At 51.3% G+C, this 24,088-nt stretch overlaps 1 protein-coding gene across 2 annotated transcripts; it reads right to left on the bottom strand.

Annotated features, from left to right (window-relative positions):
• Nucleotides 1-470: 470 nt before the first annotated feature.
• PLEKHF1 (pleckstrin homology and FYVE domain containing 1) lies at nt 471-11,043 on the bottom strand. Of its 2 annotated transcripts, none has more exons than XM_010355788.2 (2): nt 10,582-11,043; nt 471-2,119 (listed from the first exon to the last, which is right to left on the bottom strand). In XM_010355788.2, exon 2 carries the CDS (start codon nt 2,101-2,103, stop codon nt 1,264-1,266), a length of 840 nt encoding a protein of 279 aa, XP_010354090.1. In that variant the 5' UTR covers nt 2,104-2,119; nt 10,582-11,043; the 3' UTR covers nt 471-1,263. The 2 variants fall into 2 exon arrangements, with proteins under 2 accessions (XP_010354090.1, XP_010354091.1); XM_010355789.2 differs by lacking the exon at nt 10,582-11,043 and adding an exon at nt 10,384-10,542.
• Nucleotides 11,044-24,088: the final 13,045 nt, after the last annotated feature.

The raw sequence follows: 24,088 nt of genomic DNA, 5'->3' as shown, positions 1-24,088 counted from the left end.
AACACTCACGGGACACTGTTAAAGGTTCCCCAGCTCCGTGGCCAAGTGTCGGGAGGCTGGCCTTGAGCCCCAGGCCCAATGCACACTCACTCTGAGCAGGGCTGGTGCACCTGGGGCCCAGTTTCCCTCTCCACACACGAGCCCCAGGGCCAGGCAGGACTGCATGGGGGAGCTCTCAGCCTGCGAGGCCTGGCAGAACCACACAAATGGCTATTTGTTTCCTCAGTGCCATCCACTGAGATCCCCCACACCAAAGTGAATAGGGCAGCAGGCATCAGGCCACAGTCATGGCACCCAGACAGACCTGTGTCCTGGGGAGGCCTGGCCAAGGCACAGCATGAGCATCTGTCTCCGCCGGGCAGCTGGCATACCCAAGAACGCCCAGTGTGGGGGACAGTGGTAGATTTTTGCCACCCAGCACATTTTCAACCATAGACAGAGCCACGTCTGAAGCAAGGACACTCCTGGGCTTTGCAACCACCCATCAATAAACTTTCTTTTTTATTATTAAGTGTGGGCAGGGTTTCTGTTCTTGCAACTGAGTCCTAACAGAAAACACTGGTTTCACTGACCGCAGGGAGAGCTGAGGACAGGATAAAAAGGCATGAGACAGCTGGACACCCGGAGAGAGGTGACACAGGACAGAGTCCTCACCCGGCTGCCCTGGGCGTCGCGGCTGCAGTCCCTGGGCCTGGTGGCATCCACAGCATGGCAGTCTCTGGCTGGGCTTCAGGGAGCCTGTATGTCTGATTGGCAGGGCTTCGCCGGCCAGGCAGTGGGCACCAGCATGGTGGGTGGGCAGGCCTGAGCTTCCAGGAGGCCTCCTGGGACTCAGGCTCTTCAGTGGGGTGTGCTTGTCGGGGTGAGGGTGGGTTCTGTAGCTTGCTGCTACATTCCCGTGCTATCTTCCGTCCATGTTCCGAAACCGGCTCTGGTCCCTAGGTGTCTGGAGACCTGGGGTAGTCCAGCTCAGGAGGCCATCTGGAGCTGCCGCAGCAGCCTGCAGAGCGGGAGTTGGCTGTTGGTTCCCAAGAAGTCTGGGTGTTCTGGGGCTTCCTGAAGGGAAAGGCATTACCTGCAGTGAAGTCAGAAGGACACAGTGTCCAGCAAAAAGGCACTGGGAGTCCAGAAAGAGCCACTCCCCACCGTTGCTCCTGCCACCATGGGGTGGGCTCCCGGAGCCCTGGGCAGCTTCTGGAGCTGTCCTCTTGGGGGCGTGGGCAGTGGAGCTGGCTTGGGGACAGATGTTCTGCAGGCCGGGGGTCAGCTATGGAAGGCAGACCAGGCCACGCCCGAGCCGTAGAACTCCACGCGGCTGGGCCAATCGCCGTCCCTGCTGCCCTCCTTGTCCTCGTCGGAGTCATCATCATCTCCACTGGACGCTCCGCAGATGGGCCGGGTCAGGTGGGCCGGCTGCCCTGGGGACCCCGCGCCCTGCTCCTCCGCCTCCTCCTGCTGCTGCTGTGCAGCCAGCTCACGGTAGCAGAGGCTGCAGACACGCACAGGCTTGGGGGACAGGCGCGGGAGCAGGAAGCGCTGGCGCGAGCACTCAGCACAGACCACGAAGCCGCACTTGCGGCAGTGGTGGCGCCTCGTGAGGGCGGAGAAGCGCGTCTGTGTGCAGCGCATGCAGATGTCCGTGGCCTTGTCGGGGATCCAGGGCGCCGCGTGCTCCGTGCTAGGTGGGCGGCCCGTGGCCCGCAGTTGCCGCCGCACACACTCCTCGATGTGGCTGATCCACTCCTGGCGCTCCGTGGCGGAGGCGGCCGACACCACGAAGGACTTTTTGGCGGTCTTGATCATCCAGCGGTTCTTGGCCTGCAGCGTCTCCGGCAGCAGCTCCAGCGTGACCTCCTCCAGGGGAATGATGTGCTGGCTGCGGTACTTGCGCTTGTTGAGCACGATGCTGCCATATACCAGGATGTCGTTGAAGAGGAAGAAGATGCGCGGCTTGGCCTTCTTGCGGCACTCCTTGGTCAGCACGCCCTCGCCCAGCAGCACTCGGCCCGGCAGCGCCAGCGGCTGCCCCGAGGCCCCGAAGCAGCTCTCCACGGCCGCGATGCGCTGGCTGTTGATCTCTGTATTGGCCAAGTGGTCCACCATCGTCTCCAGCCGCCGGCTGCAGGAGGAGACAGACGAGGAGTATGTCCAGGCTCAGGCATGGGGGTGTCAGAACCACGCTGCCCATCCCCAACTCACTAACCCACCACACCAGGCAGCCCACTGACTACCCACAGTACCCCGCAGGCCTGCCAGCACTGAGAGGCATCACCCGAGAAGCTGACCCTTCCACGGGAGTACAGGGAACTACAGGGAGGGAAGGGGGATTCCCCAGTAAAGGGGACGTGGAGGCCAGACAGGGATGGGAAAGCAGTGATAAAGTGTGCAGCGATTCATGCCTGTGGTTCCAGCGCTTTGGAAGGCTGAGGCAGGAGGAGGCTTGAACCCAGGAGTTTGAGGCTACAGTGAGCTATGATCACGCCACTGCACTCTAGCTAGGTGACTGAGTGGCTTCTATCTCCTAAAAAAAAAAAATGTTCTACTAAGCGGGCTACAGAGGTCCAGCCACGCTGGGGAGTCTTGAAAAACAGGGTGGAATAGGCCTCAACAGGGACATCAGAACAGTCCTTGCCAGGAGACCTGGGTGTCTCCACCCCCAACCCATCCCTGACTCTGCCATTCACCAAACCAAGCCATCACAGGCCCTGCAATCCATGCACCCACCCAGTGAGTGCAGCAGTCACCACCACCATCACAAGCACAGGCACTGAGTGCTTCTTCTCAGCCAAGCCTGACGATCTCATTTAGTTCCCACCTGACCCCAGGAGGCAGAATCCCCACTTTACAGGAGGGGAACTGAGGCGATGCTAGGAGGCAGGGGGCCCTGGACCTCACACTATGCTGTCCTCCTGAGTGGAGTGTGAGGCCACACAGGCCCCTCTGCTGGTGCCCTAAGCACTAAGCACTAACTCAGAGCTCATGCTGGGCACCCCTGCTCGGTCCACACATGCACCAGCCCACCAGACTCACGACCTTGAAGACCCCCTAAATGCCACAGATTCCCCAGTCCAAGCCTCCGGTCTTGGCCTCTCCAAGCTCTAAGAGGGCTCTCAGCATAGATGTTCACCTACTTGTCTAACAAGCTCCTCAAACTCAACACATCCAACACTAAACCCAGTCCCCACAGACCTGCGCCTCTTCCTCTCCAGTGACACCACCATTCACCCAGGAGTTCAAACCCAGATCTAGGATGCATCCTTGAATCTCCCCCTTCCTGTACCTCCAACATTCAAGCCATGAGCAAATCTCATCATCTTTTCCTCCTCTCAAATCTAGCCCGCCCACTTCTCAGCACATGACTCTACCACCATATCGGCGGCAAGGTGCCATTGTGTCCTACCTGAGACAGGCTGTCCCAGGGTCGGCTCCTTCCTGCAACAGGTTCTCAGTTCCCATCTGTCTCCTTTTCAAAAGGGTTCTCCCTGACAACCCCAGCTCAGGCAGTCTCTCCCCACACCCAGGACAGGCATTGGTAATGCACGGTCTGAGAGTCAAATCCGGCCTTCAGCCTGCTTTTGTAAAGATTTATTGGGACACAGCCACATTGGTTCATTTATTATTGTCTCTGGTGGCTTCCACACTGCAATGGGAGAGTTGAGTGCTGGTGACAGGGACTACATGGTGACAAAGCCTAAAATATTTACCACCTGGCCCTTTGTAGAAAGGGTCTGCTGGCCTCTTCTCTGGGATTCAATCCTATTTTGTTTTTTCTTTGCGGGATTTAACAGGACCTGCTGTTTTCTTGTCTATTCATTGCTTGTGTGTTTTCTGCTTCCCCCACTCAATTCTTAGCTCCGTGAGAACAGGAGCCTCTTCCTGTTCATTGTGTCCACAGTTCTTGGAGCCATGCCAAGCACATACTAGGTGCTTCATAAGTAGCTTGGCATGGTTCCAAGCAGGTCCCAAGGCCCACCATGCATGACTCAGCTCTTACCTCTGCAGAGGAAGAGGTGAGAGCTGGCCCCACCACCACCACGTGCACACATGCGTTCAGGCACACACGGCACGCCTGGAGCTGAGCCGATCACACTTATAGTGTTTCTGGGTCACTGAGCTGCAGTTCTGAGCCTGGTCACCAGTGGAAAGCCAGAGTGGGGTCCCAGTGTGACAGCTGGATGCATTGCACAAGAGAATATGCTGGGCCCTCGAGTCCCGTTCCACTTGCCCCTGTAGATCACAAGTGTCCTGAGAAAAGCTGCCCATACCGCCTTACGTAAGAACTGCTATTTTTAGGTTGCTGATCTTGGCTGTATACTGCAAACCTAGGGGATTACCAGTGACAGACCTGACCCGTCTCTCCATGACTGATCACCGAGTACCTGGCTGATGGACAATCTGACAAAACCAGAATTGCACTCCACAAAGAGCGGTGACCACACAGCAGAGACAACCAAAATGCCTACCAGCAGGGAAAAGCACAAAAACCCGAGGCTACTCACGCAATGAGAGATACAGATCAGTGTGGTCTGATGGCAAACAACAAACACGGAGTGGAAAAACACAACCTGTAGAATGTTGTATGTAAAGTGACACCACTTATGCAGGAATTACATAACATTCTGAAAGTGTTCAAGAACTGTATCTATGAATAAAAATAGGTAGGAGGAAGGCCAGGCACAGTGTCTCACACCTGTAATCCCAGCACTTTGGGAGGCTGAGGTGGGCAGATCACCTGAGGTCAGGAGTTCAAGACCAGCCTGGCCAACATGGTGAAACCTCATCTTTACTAAAAATACAAAAATTAGCTGGCCGTGGTGGTGCACGCCTGTAATCCCAGCTACTTGGGAGGCTGAGGCAGGAGAATCACTTGAACCCAGGAGGTGGAGGTTGCAGTGAGTCAAGATTGTGCCATTGCACTCCAGCCTGTGTGACAGAGTGAGATTCCATCTCAAAAAAAAAAAAAAAAAAAGGAGGGAAAAAAAACAAAACAAAAAATAAATAATAAGTGTTGGTGAGAGTGTGGAGAAACTGGAACCTGTGCACTGCTGATGAGAATATGAACTGGTGCAGGCCCTAAGGAAAACAGTACGGAAGTTCCTTAAAAAGTTAAAAATACTCATGCCTGTAATCCCAGCACTTTGGGAGGCCGAGGCGGGCGGATCATGAGGTCAGGAGATTGAGCTCATCCTGGCCAACACGGTGAAACTCCGTCTCTACTAAAAATAAAAAAAATTAGCCAGGTGTGGTGGTGGGCGCCTGTAGTCTCAGCTACTCGGGAGGCTGAGGGGAGGCTGAGGCAGGAGAACAGCGTGAACCCAGGAGGCGGAGCTTGCAGTAAGCTGAGATTGAGCCACCACACTCCAGCCTGGGTGACAGAGTGAGACTCCATCTCAAAAAAAAAAAAAAAACAAAGGTTAAAAACAGAACTACCATATGATCCACCAATGCCACTTCCAGATATATATCCAGACTGAAAGCTGGGACTAAAATAAATATCTGCTTTCCCAGGTTCATATCAGCATCATTCACAATAGCCAGGAGGTAGAAGCAACTCAAACATCTATCAATGGGAGAATGGATGAACAAAATGTGGAACATACTTACCATGGAATACTATTCAGCCTCGAAAAGGAAGGAAATTCTGACGCATGCTACAACATAAATGAGCCCTGAGGACATCATGCTAAGTGACGCAGGCCCATCACAAAAGGACAAATATTGTAATAACTTATGTGAGATACACAAACTGATCAAATTCATAGAGGTAAAAAATAGAATGGTGGTTGCCAGGGGCTGCTGGAAGGGGAATGGGAGGTTGTCTGGGTATGGAGTTTCAGTTTTACACGGTTAAAAAGTTTTAGAGGCTGGGTGTGGTGGCTCATGCCTGTAATCCCAGCATTTTGGGAGGCCGAGGCAGGTGGATCACTTGAGGTTAGGAGTTCGAGACCAGCCTGGCCAATATGGTGAAACTCTGCCTCTACTAAAAATACAAAAATTAGCCAGGGATGGTGGCGCGTACCTATAGTCCCAGCTACTTGGGAGGCTGAGGCAGGAGAATCACTTGACCTAGGAAGCAGAGGTTGCAGTGAGCCGAGATCATGCCACTGCACTCCAGCCTGGGCATCACAGTGAAACTCCATCTCGGAAAAAAAAAAAAGGTTTTGGAGATCTGTTACACAACAATGGGAATATACTTAACACTACTGAACTGTACACTTGAAAGTGGTTAGAATGGTAAAAATAAAAGATAGGAGGGAGAAAGTCAGGAGTAAGTAGTCTGGGGAGAGGACCTAGATGTGACCAGGAATGGGGGGCTCAGATTGGATTCCACCTTCATCTATAAGGTTTCATTTTTTTTTTTTTTTTTTTTTTGATTAGAAAAAGGCAGCAGCAAACATGACGAAATCCGAATATCTGCCAATTTCAAGAAATGAGAACACGTGTTGCTTCTTCTAATTTAAGGTCTTCAAAAAGAAAAGAATTACAGGCCAGTGTATGGATTGAGTCCTGGGCTCCATGGGCTGGGGGCCGCTGAGCATGTCTCACAATGGGACGCCTGGCTGGGCCTGATAGGGTGACCGCATGGCATCCGGGCCTGGGCACCTGCAGGGGAGGTCAGGAGCCCCGAAGAAGCAAGACCACGTGTGCCCCCAGCCCACCTGTGTGCTGAGAAGTCAGGCCGCTGGCGAAATGGGATGAAAACCCAGTCCTGAGACTCCAGACCAAAGCCTCCATATTCAGTAGCTGAGGCAGGTGGGCTTTGTGCCCAGAGAGCAGGTAGCCCTCCCACAACCCTGGGGGCTTGTTGAGCTCTGGATACTGGGCCAGCCAAGTGGACGGCACAGAGGAAGGGAAGGAACAGCACTAGGCAGAAGAGAGCCGCAGGCAGGGGTGCCAATCCACCTGGACCCGGCCAGCAGAGGGCAGAGCCCATAACACTGTCTCTGCAGCCCTCGGAGGCGGCACAGAACACTCCACATGGGACCCCCTTGCTGCTCTGCCCCTGCCCGTGACTTGAAGACCCCCTCGAGGCCCTTACAGCCAGTGTCCAGCTGCTGATGGTAAAATGTGGACCAGGAAAGGCAAGGAGGGGCATCTGCTGGCGATGAAGGGGGCTGGGCTGAGAGTTGACCCCACACACTGACTGGGGCAGCCAGGGGCTCACATGTGCCCCCCTTTGGGAACCTGCGGAGGGTCCCAGGTTGGGCAAGGGGTAGGGCAGACAACATCCTCCTGGGGGCTGCCCCCGCATGCATGCCCTCTCTACATGACCACAACTTCACACCCTGGTTTGACCTGGTCTGTAGGTTTTTCTTGGCAAATACAGCAGCCCTGAGTTAGATGGGGAATGCTTTTTTTTTTTTTTTTTTTTCTGAGACATTATCTTGCTTTCTGCCTAGGCTGAAGTACAGTGGTGCAATCAGGGCTAACTGCAGCCTCAAACTCCAGGGCTCAAAAGCCTCCCGCCTCAGCCTCGTGAGTAGCTGGGACCACGGGCATGCACCAGCATGCCTGGCTAATTTTTAAATTTGTTGTAGAGGCGAGGGTTCACTGTGTTGCTTAGATAGGTCTTGAACTCCTGGCCTCAAGCAATCCTCCCTCCTCAGCCTACCAAAGTGCTGGGATCACAGGTATGAGCCACTGAGCCCAACTGGGAATCCTCTTTTTTTTTTCATTGTTCTCACCAGGGAAGTGAACCTCCCTTGCCTAGCACAGAGGAGGAAAAAGCTGAGCCCTGTTCTTATTCATTTGGGGCTGGCCTGCCTTGGGAAGATGTTGGTGACAGAGCTTCCTGGCAGCCTCTGGGCCTCAGATAGTGCCTGTGTTGGCCCCAGGGCTGCTGGTAGAGGGGTGACCGCGGCGCAGTCTCAGTAAGCCTGGGAGTCAGGCAACGAACAGACCTGCATCTTTCTTTGAGGGTTCAGAGGGGTGGGGACTCTCAGGCTCAGCAATCCTGCTGCCTGCACAGGGGCTGGAGGTGCTCACGTGAGCACTGAGGCTTGGGAGCCACATCCTGAGAGCCACCGTGTGGCTGCAGAAGCCGTGAAGCCAGGTTCTGTATGTTGCAGCTCAGGTGTGATATGTGCTCAACAGCAGGGGCTGGAGAGCTACACCAAATCTGGGCCACTGCCAGCTTTTCTAAATCCAGTTTTACTCAAACACAGTCATGCGGGACAGAGGCTGTATGGCTGGCAAAACCTAAACTATTTGCTACCAGCTCTTGACAGAAAAGGTTAGCCAACTCCTGATCTACACCACGCCACATTGTAAAATGCATAACACCCATACTGCAGGGCACGCTGAACAGGCCACGCAGGGCACTGTCCTGATGGGAGTTGTCCTGTCCTCTCCCCTACTCGGGACACAGCATTTTGGATAAATGAGAGATGTGTGGGGCTCCAATATGGTAGCCCTGGAAAGTAGGAGCTGAGCAGCGGTGGTGGCGGGTGGAGTGGGAGCTGTAACTCCTCTGCCTCAGCTTACACATGGATAACCTGCTCAGGGATGTGCAGGGCCAGGGTCACCAAGGGAATCAGAGTTCTGGGGGCAGCTCAGCCCTTTGGACTTTCCCTTGACTTTCAGATTGGGGCTCCTCCTTCCCTGCAGGGACCTGGTCCCCACGCAGGTCCACCCTGCTTCCATGCCTGCCTGATTTCATTTTCCAAATATTTATGAGTCCCACTGTGTGCCAGACACTGTGTGAGGTTACAGCCGGGAGCTGGAGACCAGGCCCTTCAGGAATGCACACTTCTTTCCAGTGAGACTAGAAGTACATTCACAGGGTCTTTTCTGAGAGCCAGTGCTAAACACTGTGAAGAAGAAGACTGGTGTGCCCAGCAGGGCAGGGGCTGGGAGGACAGTGGGGGTTGGGGAAAGCCTTGGGAGGAAGTGAACTCACTCCAACCTGAAGAAGTCAGCTGTGCAAAGACCTAGGGGCAGAGCTTCGGTCCTGGGGAGCAGCTCAAGGTGGAAAGGGTGAAGTCAGGCTGTGGAGTAAGGAGCGAGGGGGCAAGGGGGACAGATGAGGTCACAGTGCCGGAAGGGGCCATCCTGCAGGGTCCCAGGCCAGCGTGAGGATGTGAGGTTTTCTCCATGTGCACTGAGAGGGCAGCACCAGGTGCCAAGCCTCCTCTCCCTCCAGAGGGCCGCCCCTCGGCTCTGTCCAGCCCTCTGATTTCTGGAAGGCCCTCCTCCGGGAAGAGACCGGTAATGAAAAACAAAGCAAAACAAAACTGGAAGTGCCGCCGACTGAGCACTTAGAACTCACCCGGCACAAAGTTAAGCATATTATGTGCATTATTTCACTTAATCCTCACAAAAGCCCCCTTGGGGAAGGTACTTCCACCACATCAAAGTCACTGCCCAAGGTCCCTGCTGAGTGATCAGGAAGCCCGGCTTCAAAATAACCATGAGTTGTGGAAAGTTGCACTCAACCAGAGACCAAATCAGAACTCCAGAAGTCAGAGTCCAGCGGGTGTTGCTTGCGCTCCAAATGCCTGATGCCCACCCCATCCCGAGCAGGTCCGTCAGCTTGGCTGGGCTGTCCCACCCTCCAGCCCATACTGGCCAATCCCCCTTTCTTCCTCGGGGTGGGCTGGATTGGGCAGGTCCCCTAGCTCGCCCAGGGCCGCCTGGTTTGTGCCTTGGCAGCCCTGAGGGCTGACGTGTGCAGGAACGCAGGCCGAAGTCAGAGTCATCCCAGCTCACACAGACTCCAGTGGGAATGACGCTGTGCAGATGGACGATCCCAGCGCATTAGGGGACTACCTCTCCACCTCCTTGGCTTCTGACCCTCTCTGAGCCGGAGATACCAGCGGTGTTCAAATTCCAAAGGAGTGCTCCCCTTGGGCTGCAGAGACCAACTTTCGGGGTGGCTCGGAACCTCTGCTTTCCCACCTGTCAAGGGGCTGACCACACCTCTGCCCTAAACGGCCCGCCAAGAGTTGGGGAAATGAGAAAGGAGGGAGATTCCAGGCCGACTCTCTCTGTGGGCCTGCTCAAGTTTCCTCTCTAAGATGGGAGCCGTGCCCGACCCTGTTTCCCTTGACAACTCCCACCAAGATTCGCAAACTCAACTGCTCCAGAGGAACTGGGACCCCCAACGCCCCCCGCCGCGCCCCTGCCCAGAGGGACAGTGGTCCCATCCAGGCCTCCAGATTGCAGACTGGGACCGAGAAGAGAGGTCCCGGCGGCCACACGAGGCCAGGATCCTGGAAACACTACCATCAACCGGGTGCGCTGAGACCCCTGCAGTCCCGGGTGGCCCGCGAATCCCTCGCCTCCACCAGCTTACACCTGCGCGTTTCCCCGAGGACTCCGCCTCGGCCCCTCTGACCCCTTACCGCTCTCCCTCGCTCTCCCCAGGCTCCCTGCAGCGCTCACCCAGCAAGCAGCCCAGGAGCGCCCTTCCACGGCCTCTTCTCGGGTTGGAGTCCGCGGCACTGCGCCCCGCCCGCCCAGGAGCCGCCAAGACGGCGCGGCCCGAGGGAGCTCGCTTGCCCCGGGGGTGGGGATGGGAAACTCCCCTCCTGCGCCTGCCCCGCGACCCGCAGCCCGGCCTGGGGACGGTGGGGGACTCACCTCCTGCGCCGGCCCCGTGCCCAGCCCGCGAGTCCGCACCGCGGCTGCCCGGGTCCCCGCCCGCTACGCCCAGGTCCCAGCCAGCTCCGCCCAGGTCCCAGCCCGCTCCACCGGACACGCCCCCACGGTGGCTCGGCCAATCGGAGCCCGGGAAGCGGGAGGGGCGGGGCTTGGGCGCGGCTCCTGGAGGGGGCCCGGGCTCCTGCGCTCGACAGGTCTGGGGCTGGGCGGGACTGTTTGACCCCCTGGCCCCGCCCGGTTTGCCTTTCCGCCCGCCGCTGCCCCACGCGGAGCGCGACTGCTATCACCTGCTGGGACTGCGACCCTGGCCTTGGGCAGGGGTGGGGTGGGGGCACCCGCGACTGCGAGACCTGCGGGGCTCTGCAGGGAAACCGGCAGTGGGAGGCTTGTGCCTTCTGGTGACTCCGGCGGGCCTCACAGCACAGTCACCCTCAGTGGTCAATAATCGTAATATGAAAATGCAGCAGCACTTTATAACCTTTTTTTTTTTTTCTTGAGACGGGATCTCCCTCTGACGCCCAGGCTGGAGTGCAATGGCCCAGTCACGGCTCACTGCAGCCTGCACAGAAATCATCCTGACCCCAGGAGAATTAGCCCACCAGGACTGGCTAGTTTTTGTATTTTTGTACTGACGGAGGGTCTCACTATGTTGCCCAGGCTAGTCTTGAACCCCTGAGCTCGAGCGATCCTCTCGCCTTGACCTCCTAAAGTGCTGGGATTTCAGTAGTGAGCCACCACACCTGGCCTATTTTAAACTTTTTATAGTGGCAGATTTCAAACTGAAGGAAAGAGAATAGTCCAGGGGACCCTGGTGCCCATCACCCAGGTCCAACACTAGTAGCAAGTTATGTCACCCCTGGCTCAATTGTGCCTGAGCCTCCTGTGTGACTCAGAAGGAAATTCCCAGGCCTCAGTGCCAGGGAGGCCTTCCTGGCCCTCCCTGGCCTCCTCCCACAGGTCCTCTCAAATGGGATTCCTCCTGTTCCTTAAAGTCCCAGGCCTTTGCTTCTACCTCCATCAGGCCTCAGACTGTCACCTCCTCAGGGAGGCTGCCCTGGCCACCCAAAGTTGTTCCCTGTCTCCATCCCATCTCCCTCCACAGTCACCCGTGTTTATAATTTTGTAAAGCATCTCTCCCAACCCAGAGTCCTCTCCTGAGGCCACTCGTGGGGTTCAGGGCTGCCTAGCAGGCTGTGGCTTCTGTGGAATGCTCATAAACAAGTCATGCTGGTGGCTTGCCTCCCACCCAGGCCGTGAGCCCCACGGGCCAGATGGTAATTTCTTCTCCTTCAGGCAGGACTTTCTTCTCATTCACCCCTGCATCCCGAGTGCTGAGAATGGGCAGTGCATAGGAGGAACGCAGTCAGTACCTGTCACATAAATGTAGGTTGTCTTGCCAAATAGAACTCCACCTGGGCACCTTGAGAGGGGCTGGCTCAGGCTGGAGCAGTGCCTGCTGAGCCAGGACCAGGCGAGAGGGGAGCAGCGGGAGGAGGACTGATGGGCTGTGGGGCCGGAGCTAGAAGAGGTGCCTGCTGTCCTGGCAGGGGGTATGGGTGAGGCTGTGAGGTGGGTCCAGTGCTGGAGACGGGCCTCTCCCAGCTGAAAAGGGAAGGGAAAGGGGATGGGGGGGAGGGGGAGGGGGAGGGGACAGGCAAGTGAGAGGGCCACCAGCTGTGGCCTTGGGGAGACCCCTCCCCACTACCACCTCATGGCGCCCACCATACCATTGCCTTCATCAGCAAGGACACCATTTATGAGCATTCAACAGAAGCCACCACCTGGTAAGTAACCCTGAACCCCACAAGACCCGAATAATGTCTGTTTGCTTTCAAAGTGTTTCAGCATTTTTAAAACACATTGCTGTGAACATTTCATATGGGGAGAGTTCACATAAAAATCAGGATATTCAGCTCCTCTTGAATCAGAAGATTTGAGAATGTGGGTCCTCTTTAGAGGGGCCCTGTGTTCTCCCCTCCACTATGGTCCCCACACTCCCTCTGGTTTCCCCCTTGGGGCGCTTTATCTGCTTCCACACCTCCAATTGAATATACGTTTGGGTTTACAAGTCCTGAAGGGGCAGCCAGGCCTCTATACCACAGAGAACAGAAAACACAAGGTCTGAGATCCCACAGGCTGAGTAATAACCAGGAGGGTTAGTGGGGCCATTGGGATGCTGGGAAACACTGTCTCCAGTGTACACACTGCTTGTCACCAGCGGGTGGAGGGGGACTTCAAGCTGAGCCTTCAAGGCTGCGATCCATGACTGCTCAGTGCCAGCTCCGCCACCTCCCCGGCAAGAGGCTGCTTCTCATGGAGGGTAGTCCCTGGCTGGGGTGGAGGTGGCCATGAGACTTGGAAGTGAGCCAGTCCCCTGGAAAGACAGGACTGTCCCGTTTATGACAGTGTCCTGGCATTTAACACCTTGTCCGTACAGAGGAGGCCTCGGGAGAAGGAAGCCTTTTCCTGACTTTGGGAAACTAGACGGAGGATGTGTTGGTCCTGCAATCAGGAGACCCCTCCTAGCCGTGTTCTGCTGGTGGTCCAGGGCTCACTTGGACCTTAGTCTCCTCTTCTGTCTTTCCTTCCAGCTATGGATCTGAGTGGTGTTCCGAGAAACACCCCAGAGGCAGCACACACTGGTCTTCCAGATGTCCATCCACTTCCCAGCGGGGCTGGCTGTGCGTGGGGACAGCTGGGTGGAGGGTGGAGGGCCTTGCTCCTCCAAATAAGAGAGGAAAAACTCATGACTCAGGGGCAGGCAGAAGTTGAGTCAGCCAAGCCACAAGCTGTGGAAAGAATGAGGTTTCTCCGAGGCGTTTGCTACTTCTCAGGAAAGAAGCCCTTTCGGCGGAGAAGCTGGCTTCCAGACTGCGGGAGCCTGGGTTTCAGGAAAGCAGCGGGGCTTGGGATTTTCAAGTTAGGGATTCTGGCAACCACCTCTGTGCCCAACGCCAGGAATTCTTTTTTGGATCGTTTATTAAGTTCTGTCTACATGCCAAGCACTGTGTGCTAAACATTTTATGTTACCTTATCTCTTCCCACACTAAAACTGTCATTCCCAGCTTTCAGTTTAAGAAAGTGAAATAGGCACTGAAGTATTTAAGGATGAAAACAAATGTTCAGCGAGAGAGAGAAAACAAAGGAGGCAGAATATTAGCAATAGGTAAATTGGGGTCAGGCGTCTCCAGTCTTTTTCTGTAAAGGGTCAAATGTTAAGTACTTTGGGCTTTGAGAGCCAGGATCTCTACGGCAACTATTGAACTTCACCACTGCAAAGCAAAAGCAGCCACAGACAATACTTAAACAAGAGGGTTAGCGTCATGGACACTGATATTTGAATTTCATGTAATTTTTGTGTGTTATGAAAAAGTCTTTTAAAATTTTTTTCCAACCATTTAAAAAAGTTAAAGACCATTCTTAGCTCATACAAAATCAGGATGTGGGCTGAAGTTTACCAATCCCTGATCTCTGACTATTTGTTGAACTTTTCGTATAACTATTCTGTTGGTTTGAAAGTTTCCAAAACAAAAAATTGGGAAAACAAATTAAAGAAAAACAAAGGAAACAGAGGTCCTACTGTTTAGATTGGGCAGATCCTGAAACTGACTCTAAATTTGTCCGATTCCCAAACTACTACATGCTGCATTGTTTTTAAAAAATTATTTGTATTTTATTTCAATTTATTTATTTCTTAGAGATGAGGTCTTGCTCTGTTACTCAGGCTGGAGTGCAGTGGCACAGTCATGGCTCACTGCAGCTTCGACCTCCTGGGCTCAAGTGATCCTCTTGCCTCAGCCTCCTGAGTAACTGGGACTATGGGCCTACGCGACTGTGCCCAACTAACTTTTTAAATTTTGAGTAGAGATGTGAGGGAGAGAGGGGTCTGTCTATGTTGCTCAGGCTGGTCTTGAACACCTGACCTCATGATCCTCCCACCTTTACCTCCTAAAGTGCTGGAACTAAAGGCACACACCATCACACCTGGCTAATTTTAAAAATCTTTTGTGGAGACCTGGTCTCAGTATGTTGGCCAGGCTGGTTTTGAACACCTGGGTTCAAGATCCTGCTGTCTTAGTCTCCCAAAGGTGTGAGCCACCGCGCCTGGCCTAAACACTGCTTTCCTTACAGATACCGTAACATGCTAAAGACACTGAGTCTCAAAGTCATACAATGTGGGGCATTTTGAAAAGATTTCTACTGAAATGGTTAAGAAGATTAGTTTTAAAGGAGGAAACCCAGAGATGTTTGGGAAACCGTAACTTCAGAAGAAAATCTTGAGGGCGGGCTTGCTGCAGTGGCCTTGGAATTGAAGCTGAGACTACATCTCGACTCCAAGGAACCATGAGATGGCAGCGATGCCCCCACACCCACTCACCCTGCCTGTCTGCCTGTTTATTTCTTTCTCTCTCTGCATGTGTATGCCCTGCATTTATCATTCCAGCTGTCTGCACATCCGCTCCATGTTTATGGGCATTATTGTGTTTGTTTCCCAGCATGGATTTTTCCCCTACAGGCTCCAACCAGGCCAAAGGAGGAAAGGAGAAATACAAGAAAACAGAAGCAGGCAGGGTGTGGTGGCTCACACCTGGAATCCCAGCACTATGGGAGGTTGAGGCGGGTGGATCACTTCGGCCCAGGGATTCGAGACCAGCTTGGGCAACATGGTGAAACCCCGTCTCTACAAAAATACCAAAAATTAGCTGGGCATGGTGGTGCGTGTTTGTAGTCCCAGCTACTCAGGAGACTGAGGAGGGAGGATCGCTTGAGCCTGGGAGTTTGAGGCTGCAGTGAGCCGAGATCATACCACTGCACTCTAGCCTGGGCAACAGAGCAAGACCATGTCTCTAAACATAAATAAAACAGAAGCAATCCTTTTTGAAAAATGCCTTCCAGGGGTGAAATAAATGTTGCATGCCAATATAATCTTGAGTGTATTAGACCCACCTAGTGTCAATGGAGTACATCCAAGAGGCCTTTGACAGCACTGGTTTGACAAAGTTCTGTCTGGGTCATTCATTCATTCATTCATTCAGCAATTACTGGATCCCTCTTTGTGCCACCACCCGGGCAGTGGATCCAGGGATGAATGTGGCGCTGCGTCTACCCTTGGGGAGCTCACAGTCCAGCTGGGGCAAACCCATGAACATGTCGTATTTATCCATGAGGAGAGAAGGCTGCCCACCCCGAGTAGAGGGCCGAGGTCCGTGCAGGAGAGAGCTGTCTTGGTTGGATGACACATCTTGGAGAACCATTTGGCATTTCAGTGTCAGTCTTTGAGGCGTGGCTGGCAAATGCCTCCTCACCTGCTGCATTTAAGGCAAGAACAGAAATTCCAGGGGCCAAGAACAAGCAAGCCAGAGGGAGAAAAAGTCCAGCACATGGTGTGGGAGAGGGCCAGGGAGGCTCTCTGGTTGTGGAATGGGGCTGGGTGATAGTCCATGTTACTTTTTATTCTTTTAAAAATTTCTTTTATTGAGACAGGGACTCGCTGTGTTGCTCAGGCTGGCTTACAGTGGTGCAATCATAGCTCACTACAGTCTTGAACTCCTGGGTTCAAGTAATCCTCCTGCCTCAGCCTCTTGAGTAGCTGGGACTTCAGGTGGACGCCACTACTCCCAGCTAATTTTTAAAATTTTTGTTGAGATAGAGGTCTTGCTATGTTGCCTAGGCTGGTCTCAAATTCCTGGCCTCAAACAATCCTCCTGCCTCGGCCTCCCGAAGTGCTGGGATTACAGACATGAGCCACTGCACCAGACAGGTGATATTTCATTTTTAATTACTTACTGAGCTGCCCAGGGAATGCCCTACATTTTGGTCATTACCACCCAAGGCTTCATGAATCCATTTTCTTGCTGGTGAGAGCATAAATTTTTACAGCCAACCTTCATGGGGGGCAACGTGGCAACATTGATCACATTTAAAATGCACAGACTTGGCCGGGCACAGTGGCTGACACCTGTAATTCCAGCACTTCAGGAGGCTGAGGCAGGCGGGTCACCTGAGGTCAGAAGTTCGAGACCAGCCTGGCCAACAGGGCGAAACTCTGTTTCTACTAAAAATACAAAAATTAGCTGGGCGAGGGCCAGGTGCGGTGGCTCACACCTGTAATCCCAGCACTTTGGGAGGCCGAGGAGGGTGGATCATGAAGTCAAGAGTTCGAGACCAACATGGCCAACATGGTGAAACCCTGTCTCTACTAAGAATACAAAAATTAGCTGGGCGTGGTGGTGTGTGCCTGTAATCCCAGCTGCTTGGGAGGCTGAGGCAGGAAAATTGCTTGAACCTGGGAGGCGAAGGTTTCAGTGAGCCGATATTGCACCAGTGCCCTCCAGCCTGGGCCACAGAACAAGACACGTCTTAAAAAGAAAAAAAAAAGTTAGCTGGGCATGGAGATGGGTGCCTGTAGTCCCAGCTACTTGGGAGGCTGAGACAGAAGAATTGCTTGAACTCAGGAGATGGAGGTTGCGGTAAGCTGAGAACATGCCACTGCACTCCACCCTGAGTGACAGAGTGAGACTGTCAAAAAAAAAAAAAAAAAAAAAAAAAAAAAGCACAGGGCTTTTTGTCCAGCTGGTCCACTTCCAGAATTTATCCTTAAATACTCATGTCCTTGTGCAAAAGGATATAAACATTCATTCATTTATTGTGGCATTGCTTACAGTAGGGAAGTGCAGGGAACGGCCCAAACATCCATTGACAGGGGCTGGCCAAAGAAATTATGATTTGTTCGTACAATGGAATGGCTTTGCACAGTTGCAGGAAATAAGGCAGGTCTTTCTTTTTTGTTTTGTTTTTGTCTTTGTTTTGTTTTGTTTTCTGCTTTTATTTGAGATAGAGTTTCGTTCTTGTTGCCCAGGCTGGAGTGCAATGGCGCAATCTTGACTCACCGCAACCTCCGCCTCCCAGGTTCAAGCAATTCTCCTGCCTCAGCCTCCCGAGTAGCTGGGATTATAGGCATGCACCACCACACCCAGCTAATTTTGTATTTTTAGTAGAGACAGGGTTTCTCCATGTTGAGGCTAGTCTCGAACTCCTGACCTCAGGTGATCTGCCTGCCTCGGCTTCCTAAAGTGCTGGGATTACAGGCGTGAGCCACCACACCCAGCAAGGCAGGTCTTTATGTCCTGAAATGCAAGGACTTCTAGGATATATTGAGTAAAAAAAAGTAAGGTATACAAGTGGATGTATAGTATGACTGTGTGTGTGTGTGTGTGAGTGTGTGTACTGCTGGCAGAATTCACAATAAACTGGTCCTGGGTTTACCTCTGGAAGGGAAAATGGGTGGCTTAGATGAGTGAGAGAGATATTTCCATTTACTGTATACCCTTGTGGTATTTTTTTGTTTGTTTATTTTGTTGTTGCTGTTTTGTGTGTGTGTTTTTGTGTTTTTTTCTTGAGACTGATTCGTGCTCTGTTGCCTTGGTTGGAGTGCAGTGGTGTGATTGTGGCTCACTACAACCTCTACCACCTGGACCCAAGTGATCCTCCCACCTCAGCCTCCCAAGTAGCTGGGATTACAGGTGCATACCACCACACCTGGCTAATTTTTGTATTTTTAGTAGACTCAGAGTTTCACCGTGTTGTCCTGCCTAGTCTGGAACTCTTGGGCTCAAGAGATCTGCCTGCCTCAGCCTCCCAAAGTGCTGGGATTGCATGTGTGAGCCACCATGCCTGGCACCCTTGTGGTATTCACGCCCTGGTATAGTTCTCTTCCACATGGAATAGGATTAACCCGTGTAACCAACAGGATACTGTGGACATGACAGAGCACAGCTTCCAGGGCTAGGTCATAAAGAACATCATGGCCTCTGCCTTGCTTCCCAGGATCACTCCCTCCAGGGGAAGCTGGCTGCTGAGTCATGAAGAGGTCCATGCAGCCCTACTGAGAGGCCCATGAGAGACACTGAGGCCTCCAGCCAACAGCTACCAACCCCTTGCTGGAGGGTAAGGAAGCCTCTTGGAAGACTGTTCAGTCCCAGAAAGCCTTGAGGTGATTGTGGCTCAGACCAACATCTTAGCTGCAACCTCATGGGAGACCTTGAGGCAGAGCCATCCAGCGAGGTCATTCCCTGGCTCCTGCCCCACAGAAGCCCTATGAGGCCGTAAATGTGTTTTGTTTAAAGCCACCAACTAGTTTTTTTTTTTTTTTTTTTTTTTTTTTTTTTGTTAGAGACAGGGTCTTGCTCTGTCACCCAGGATGGAATGTAGTAGTACAATCATAGCTCACCTGCAGTCTCAAACTCTTGGGCTAAAGTGATCCTCCCACCCCAGCCTCCTGAGTAGCTGGGATGACAGGTCCATGCCCCCACACCTGGCTGATTTTATTTTTTGTAGAGACAAGTTCTTGCTATGTTGCCCAGGCTTCAAGACACTACATTTTGAGGTAATTTGTTAGGCAGCAACAGATAACTCATACACCATGTTCTGTCTTTTGAATTTTGTATCTTTGGCATTTGTGCGTCCTAACAGTGGTGGTGATGATGATGATCATAACAAGAACCTAATACACACCATGACCTTGTGTGACTGATAATTTGGGAATATTAAAATTGGGTAGACATGGGCTAGAGAGATGGGATCCACTGCAAGGGCAATGAGCCCTGCCCTCCGCAGGGACTGCACCTGAGTATTCAGAGAAGCGGAGGAGGGGCCTGACTTCTAGATGTGTGTGTGCTGTGGGCACCTGTACAGGCAATGAAAAACTCTTAGGTGCAAGGTTTTCACATTGGCTGCCTGCAGGTCCCACAGTTCCGTTTTGCTCAGCTAGCATGCTGGATTTTAAAAATCTAAACTTGGGCCCAGCACGGTGGCTCAAGCCCGTAATCCCAACACTTCGGGCGGCCAAGGCGGGTGGATCATCTGAGGTCAGGAGTTCGAGACCAGCCTGGCTAACATGGTAAAACCCTTTTCTTTTTCTTTTTCTTTTTTTTTTTTTTTTGAGACAGAGTCTCACCCTGTCACCCAGGCTGGAGTGCAATGGTTCAATCTCGGCTCACTGAAACCTCTGCCTCCGGGCTCAAATGATTCTCCTGCCTCAGCCTCCCGAGTAGCTGGGATTACAGGCATGCAGCACTATGCCCAGCTAAGTTTTTGTATCTTTAGTAGAGATGGGGTTTCACCATGTCGGTCAGGCTGGTCTCGAACTCCTGACCTCGTGATCTGCCCGCCTCGGCCTCCCAAAGTGCTGGGATTACAGGTGTGAGCCACCGCACCTGGCCTGAAACCCCATTTCTACTAAAAATACATAAAATCAGCTGGGCGTGGTGGTGTGTGCCTGTAACCCCAGCTACTCAAGGGGCTGAGACAGGAGAATTGCTTGAACCCAGGAGGCAGAGGTTGCAGTGAGCCGACATCACGACATTGCACTCCAGCTTGGGCAACAAGAGCAAAACTCCGTCTCAAAAAAAAAAAAAAATTCTGAACTTGACATTCCCCAGAATTGCTAAAATGATGTTAACAATATCATGTGTGGATAAGGATACAGAGTAGCTGTACTCTCAACATTGCTGAGAGAAGTATACACTGGGACAACCACTTTGGAAAGCCATTTGGTTGTGTCTTTGAATGCTCAGCATTCACTATCTTATGGCCCAGAAATTGTTCTCCTAAGTAAGTATCCAAGAGAAATGAGGGCACGCGTTCACCAAAATACATGTGCAAGAATGTTTGTAAGAGCTTTATTTGTAATAGCCTCAAACTGAATGCCCATCAATAGTAATAATGAGTAAATAAATAGTGCTATATTCTCACAATTGAATACGCCTCACCAATTAAAATAATGCTGCTAGGCCAGGCGCGGTGGCTCACGCCTGTAATCCCAGTGCTTTGGGAGGCCAACGCAGGTGGATCACCTGAGGTCAGGAGTTCAAGACCAGCCTGGCCAACATGGTAAAACCCTGCCTCTACTAAAAATATACAAATTAGCCAGGGGTGGTGGTGCACAACTGTGGTCCCAGCCACTCGGGAGGCTGAGGCAGGAGAATTGCTTGAACCTGGGAGGCGAAGGTTGCACGCAGTGAGCCGAGATTGCACCACTGCACTCCAGCCTGGGTGACAGAGTGAGACTTTGTCAAAAAAAAAAAAAAAAAAAAAAAAATGCTTCTACACAAAAGAGCATGAATGAATCTCAGAGCTAATGTTCAGTGAGAGAAGCCAGACCCAGAAGAGTATGTTCTGTATTATTTGAAGTTCAGAAAAAGCAAAACCAACTGATAGTGAGAGAAATCAGAATAGTGGGCTGGTTGTGGTGTCTGGTGCCTGTAATTCCAGCACTTTGGGAGGCTGAGGTGGGATGATCACTTGAGCCCAGGAGTTCAAGACTAGCCTGGGCGACATAACAAGACTCCCATCTCTACAAAAAAAAAAAAAAAAAAAAAAAAAAAAAAATACATTACACACACAAAATAAGAGGCTGGGCGCGGTGGCTGACACCTGTAATCTTAGCACTTCGGGAGGCCTAGGTGGGAGGATTACCTGAGGTCAGGAGTTTGACACCTGCCTGACCAACATGGAGAAACTGCTGTCTCTACTAAAAATACAAAATTAGCTGGGCATGGTGGCCCATGCCTGTAATCCCAGCTACTCAAGAGGCAGAGGCAGGAGAATAGCTTGAACCTGGGAGGCAGAGGTTGTGGTGAGCCAAGATCACGCCATTGTGCTCCAGCCTGGGCAATAAGAGTGAAACTCCATTTCAAAGAAAAGAAAGAAAGGAGGGAAGGGAAGGGGAAGGGGAAGGGGAAGAGGAAGGGGAAGGGGAAGAGGAAGGGGAAGGGGAAGAGGAAGGGGAAGGGGAAGAGGAAGGGGAAGGGGAAGAGGAAGGGGAAGGGGAAGGGGAAGGGGAAGGGGAAGGGGAAGGGGAAGAGGAAGGGGAAGGGGAAGAGGAAGGGGAAGGGGAAGGGGGAAGGAAGGAAGGAAGGAAGGAAGGAAGGAAGGAAGGAAGGAAGGAAGGAAGGAAGGAAGGAAGGAAGAAACTAGAATAGTGCTTACCTCAGAAGGGTCTGGTATTGACTGGGAGAGAATAGAAGGGAGCCCTTTGAGGTGCTGAACATGTTGTATATGATTTTATATCTTGATCCTCTGATGATTCTAGGTGTGTATGTTTATGTGTAAAAAATTATCAAACTGTATACATAAGATTTGTACACTTTATTGTATGGATATTATACCTCAAGAAAACAAAATAGGATCAAAGCTCCCATCCCCAAAAAGCTGAGCTTGAGTTCTCTTAGAGGATGTGCCCATCCTGCTTCCGCACAGCTCCCCGCTGCCTGCTGTCACCCCTCTTGGCTGCCCTCCCTGGGGCCTCTGGAGGCTGACAAGTTTGCCTTGCATTTTCGGTTCCTGCAGGAGGTGCCCTTTCATGATGTTTCCTCTTTTTCTCCAAACAGGGGCCTGGGTGCCTTTTCCAGAGTGCCCCTGGTGTTGGGGTTGGGGTGGGCAGCTTGGGACAAAGGAGGGCATGCATAACTGGGTTTTTCACCCCCACATTGTACACTGTCCCCATACTGTGGTGGCAGCCAATGAAAATGCACAGCTCACTCTTCTGCTGTAGGAGCGTGGTTGACTGACAGCTCCACATGTTCTCTTTGGTGACCTACCCCTGCATTCGTGCCAGCGCCCAACTTCCTCCAGGCTGCTCCCAGGCAATGTCTGAGCATGATGGGTGCTGAGACTGGTCCATCTTTGTGAGATGTGGGACCCTGGGCTACCTTGGCTCAGAGATTCCCCACTGGCCTGATTGACACTTTCTTGGAACTGTACTGCAGTTTGAGACTCTTCTTCTTTTCTTCTGGTGTCAGGCTGGCAAAGTCATCTGAAGGGTCTCTCCATCTTTTCTGAATACTTCTTCTTTATCCTTCACTGATGTCCTCAAGTCAGTCTACATATCTGATCCTGTCTTGGTGTCTGCTTCTAGGAAGACCTTGACTAAGACACAGACACCAGTGGTGCCCTTCTCCCACCACTCAAGACTCCAATCTCTAGCCAGCTTTTAAGCCTCTAGATTCCCCACCTTTGTTCTTCCCCACTTTGCTTTCTGTCTCCCCAACCCTCACTGTCTCTTCTCCAGCTGAGGTGATGAGAGAGCTTTCATACATTTTCTCTTCACATCTTAGGGATGTTTTCTTGAGACATAAAAATCACCATCTTTTTCATGATGCATTTTATTCCTGTTTCTTAAGACAAATTCCAGCAGCATCTTCATGAACGCCCATAAAACCTCCTTGCTTACAATCCTTGGAAGACTGAAGCAGGGAAGTCGTTATTCTGAGAAAATGGATAAAGAGAGCAAACTTCTGTCTTGGGAGCAAATGTCCCCATGATTGTACCATTCTCCAGGAGGTGAAGGTAAACACTTCCACAATGAATGGAAAAAAAGGCCTCAAATCAATCATCTGAGTTTCCACCTTTAAAAAATGGGATAAAAAAGAACAAATTAAGCCCAAAGTATTTAGAAGAAAGGAAATAATAAAAATTGGAGTAGAAATCAATAAAATAGGAAAACTGAAAAAGAACAAAGAAATCCCAAATCAGGATTTTTGAGATTAATAAAATTGATATACCTCTACTTGGACTGATGAAGAAAAAAGAGAGAAAACAAAAATTACTAATATCAGGAATGAAAGAGGGAATATCACTACAGACCCTACAGACATTAAAAAAAAAAAAAAAAAGAAATACTATGAATAAATCTATGTCCATGAATTTGACAACTTAGATGAAATGAACCAATTCCTTGAAAAATACACACCATTAAGACTTTCTTAAGAAAGAAGAGATACCTTGAAAAGCATTATAACTATTAAAGAAGTTTATTTTGTATGGAAAAGTCATACAACAACAACAAAGAGCTCCATGCCAGATGGTCTCACTGGTGAATGCTATCAAACATTAAAGGAATAAATTAACAACGATGCTACAAAATTTCTCCCAGAAAATTTTGTGAGACCAGCATTACCCTAATGCCAAAGCCAGAACAAGACAGTATAAGAAAAGAAAACTACAGACCAACATCCTTCATAAACTTAGATGCAAAAATCCTCAACAAAATATTAGCATAGTAAATCTGCAATATTTTAAAAGATAACACAAGCTGACCAAGTTGGGGTTATACTACGAATTCAAGGCTGATTCAACATTTTAAATAATCAATGAAGGTAATTCACCATATCAATAGGATAAACATTGTTCTAGAAGTCTTAGCCGGTGCAATAAAGCAAGAAAAAGAAATAAAAGGCATACAAGTCAGAAATAAATAAATTTTTCTCTATTCTCATATGATTTGCTGGTCTGCATAGAAAATCTCAAGGAATTTACAAGAACTTCCCAGAACTAGTAAGTGAGCTTAGCAAGTTCACAAGAACAAGGTCAATATACAAAACCCAATTATATTTCTATATGTAGCAATAAAAAATTGAGAATAAAAAATTTGAAAACAGTACCATCTACAATAGCACCAAAAGATGGAATGCTTTGATATAAGTCT

This window comes from Rhinopithecus roxellana, chromosome 12 (assembly GCF_007565055.1).
Source record: "Rhinopithecus roxellana isolate Shanxi Qingling chromosome 12, ASM756505v1, whole genome shotgun sequence".
Lineage (NCBI taxonomy): Eukaryota > Metazoa > Chordata > Mammalia > Primates > Cercopithecidae > Rhinopithecus > Rhinopithecus roxellana.
Note: the sequence above shows the minus strand (reverse complement) of the source record. Positions and strands in the feature narration are given on the sequence as shown.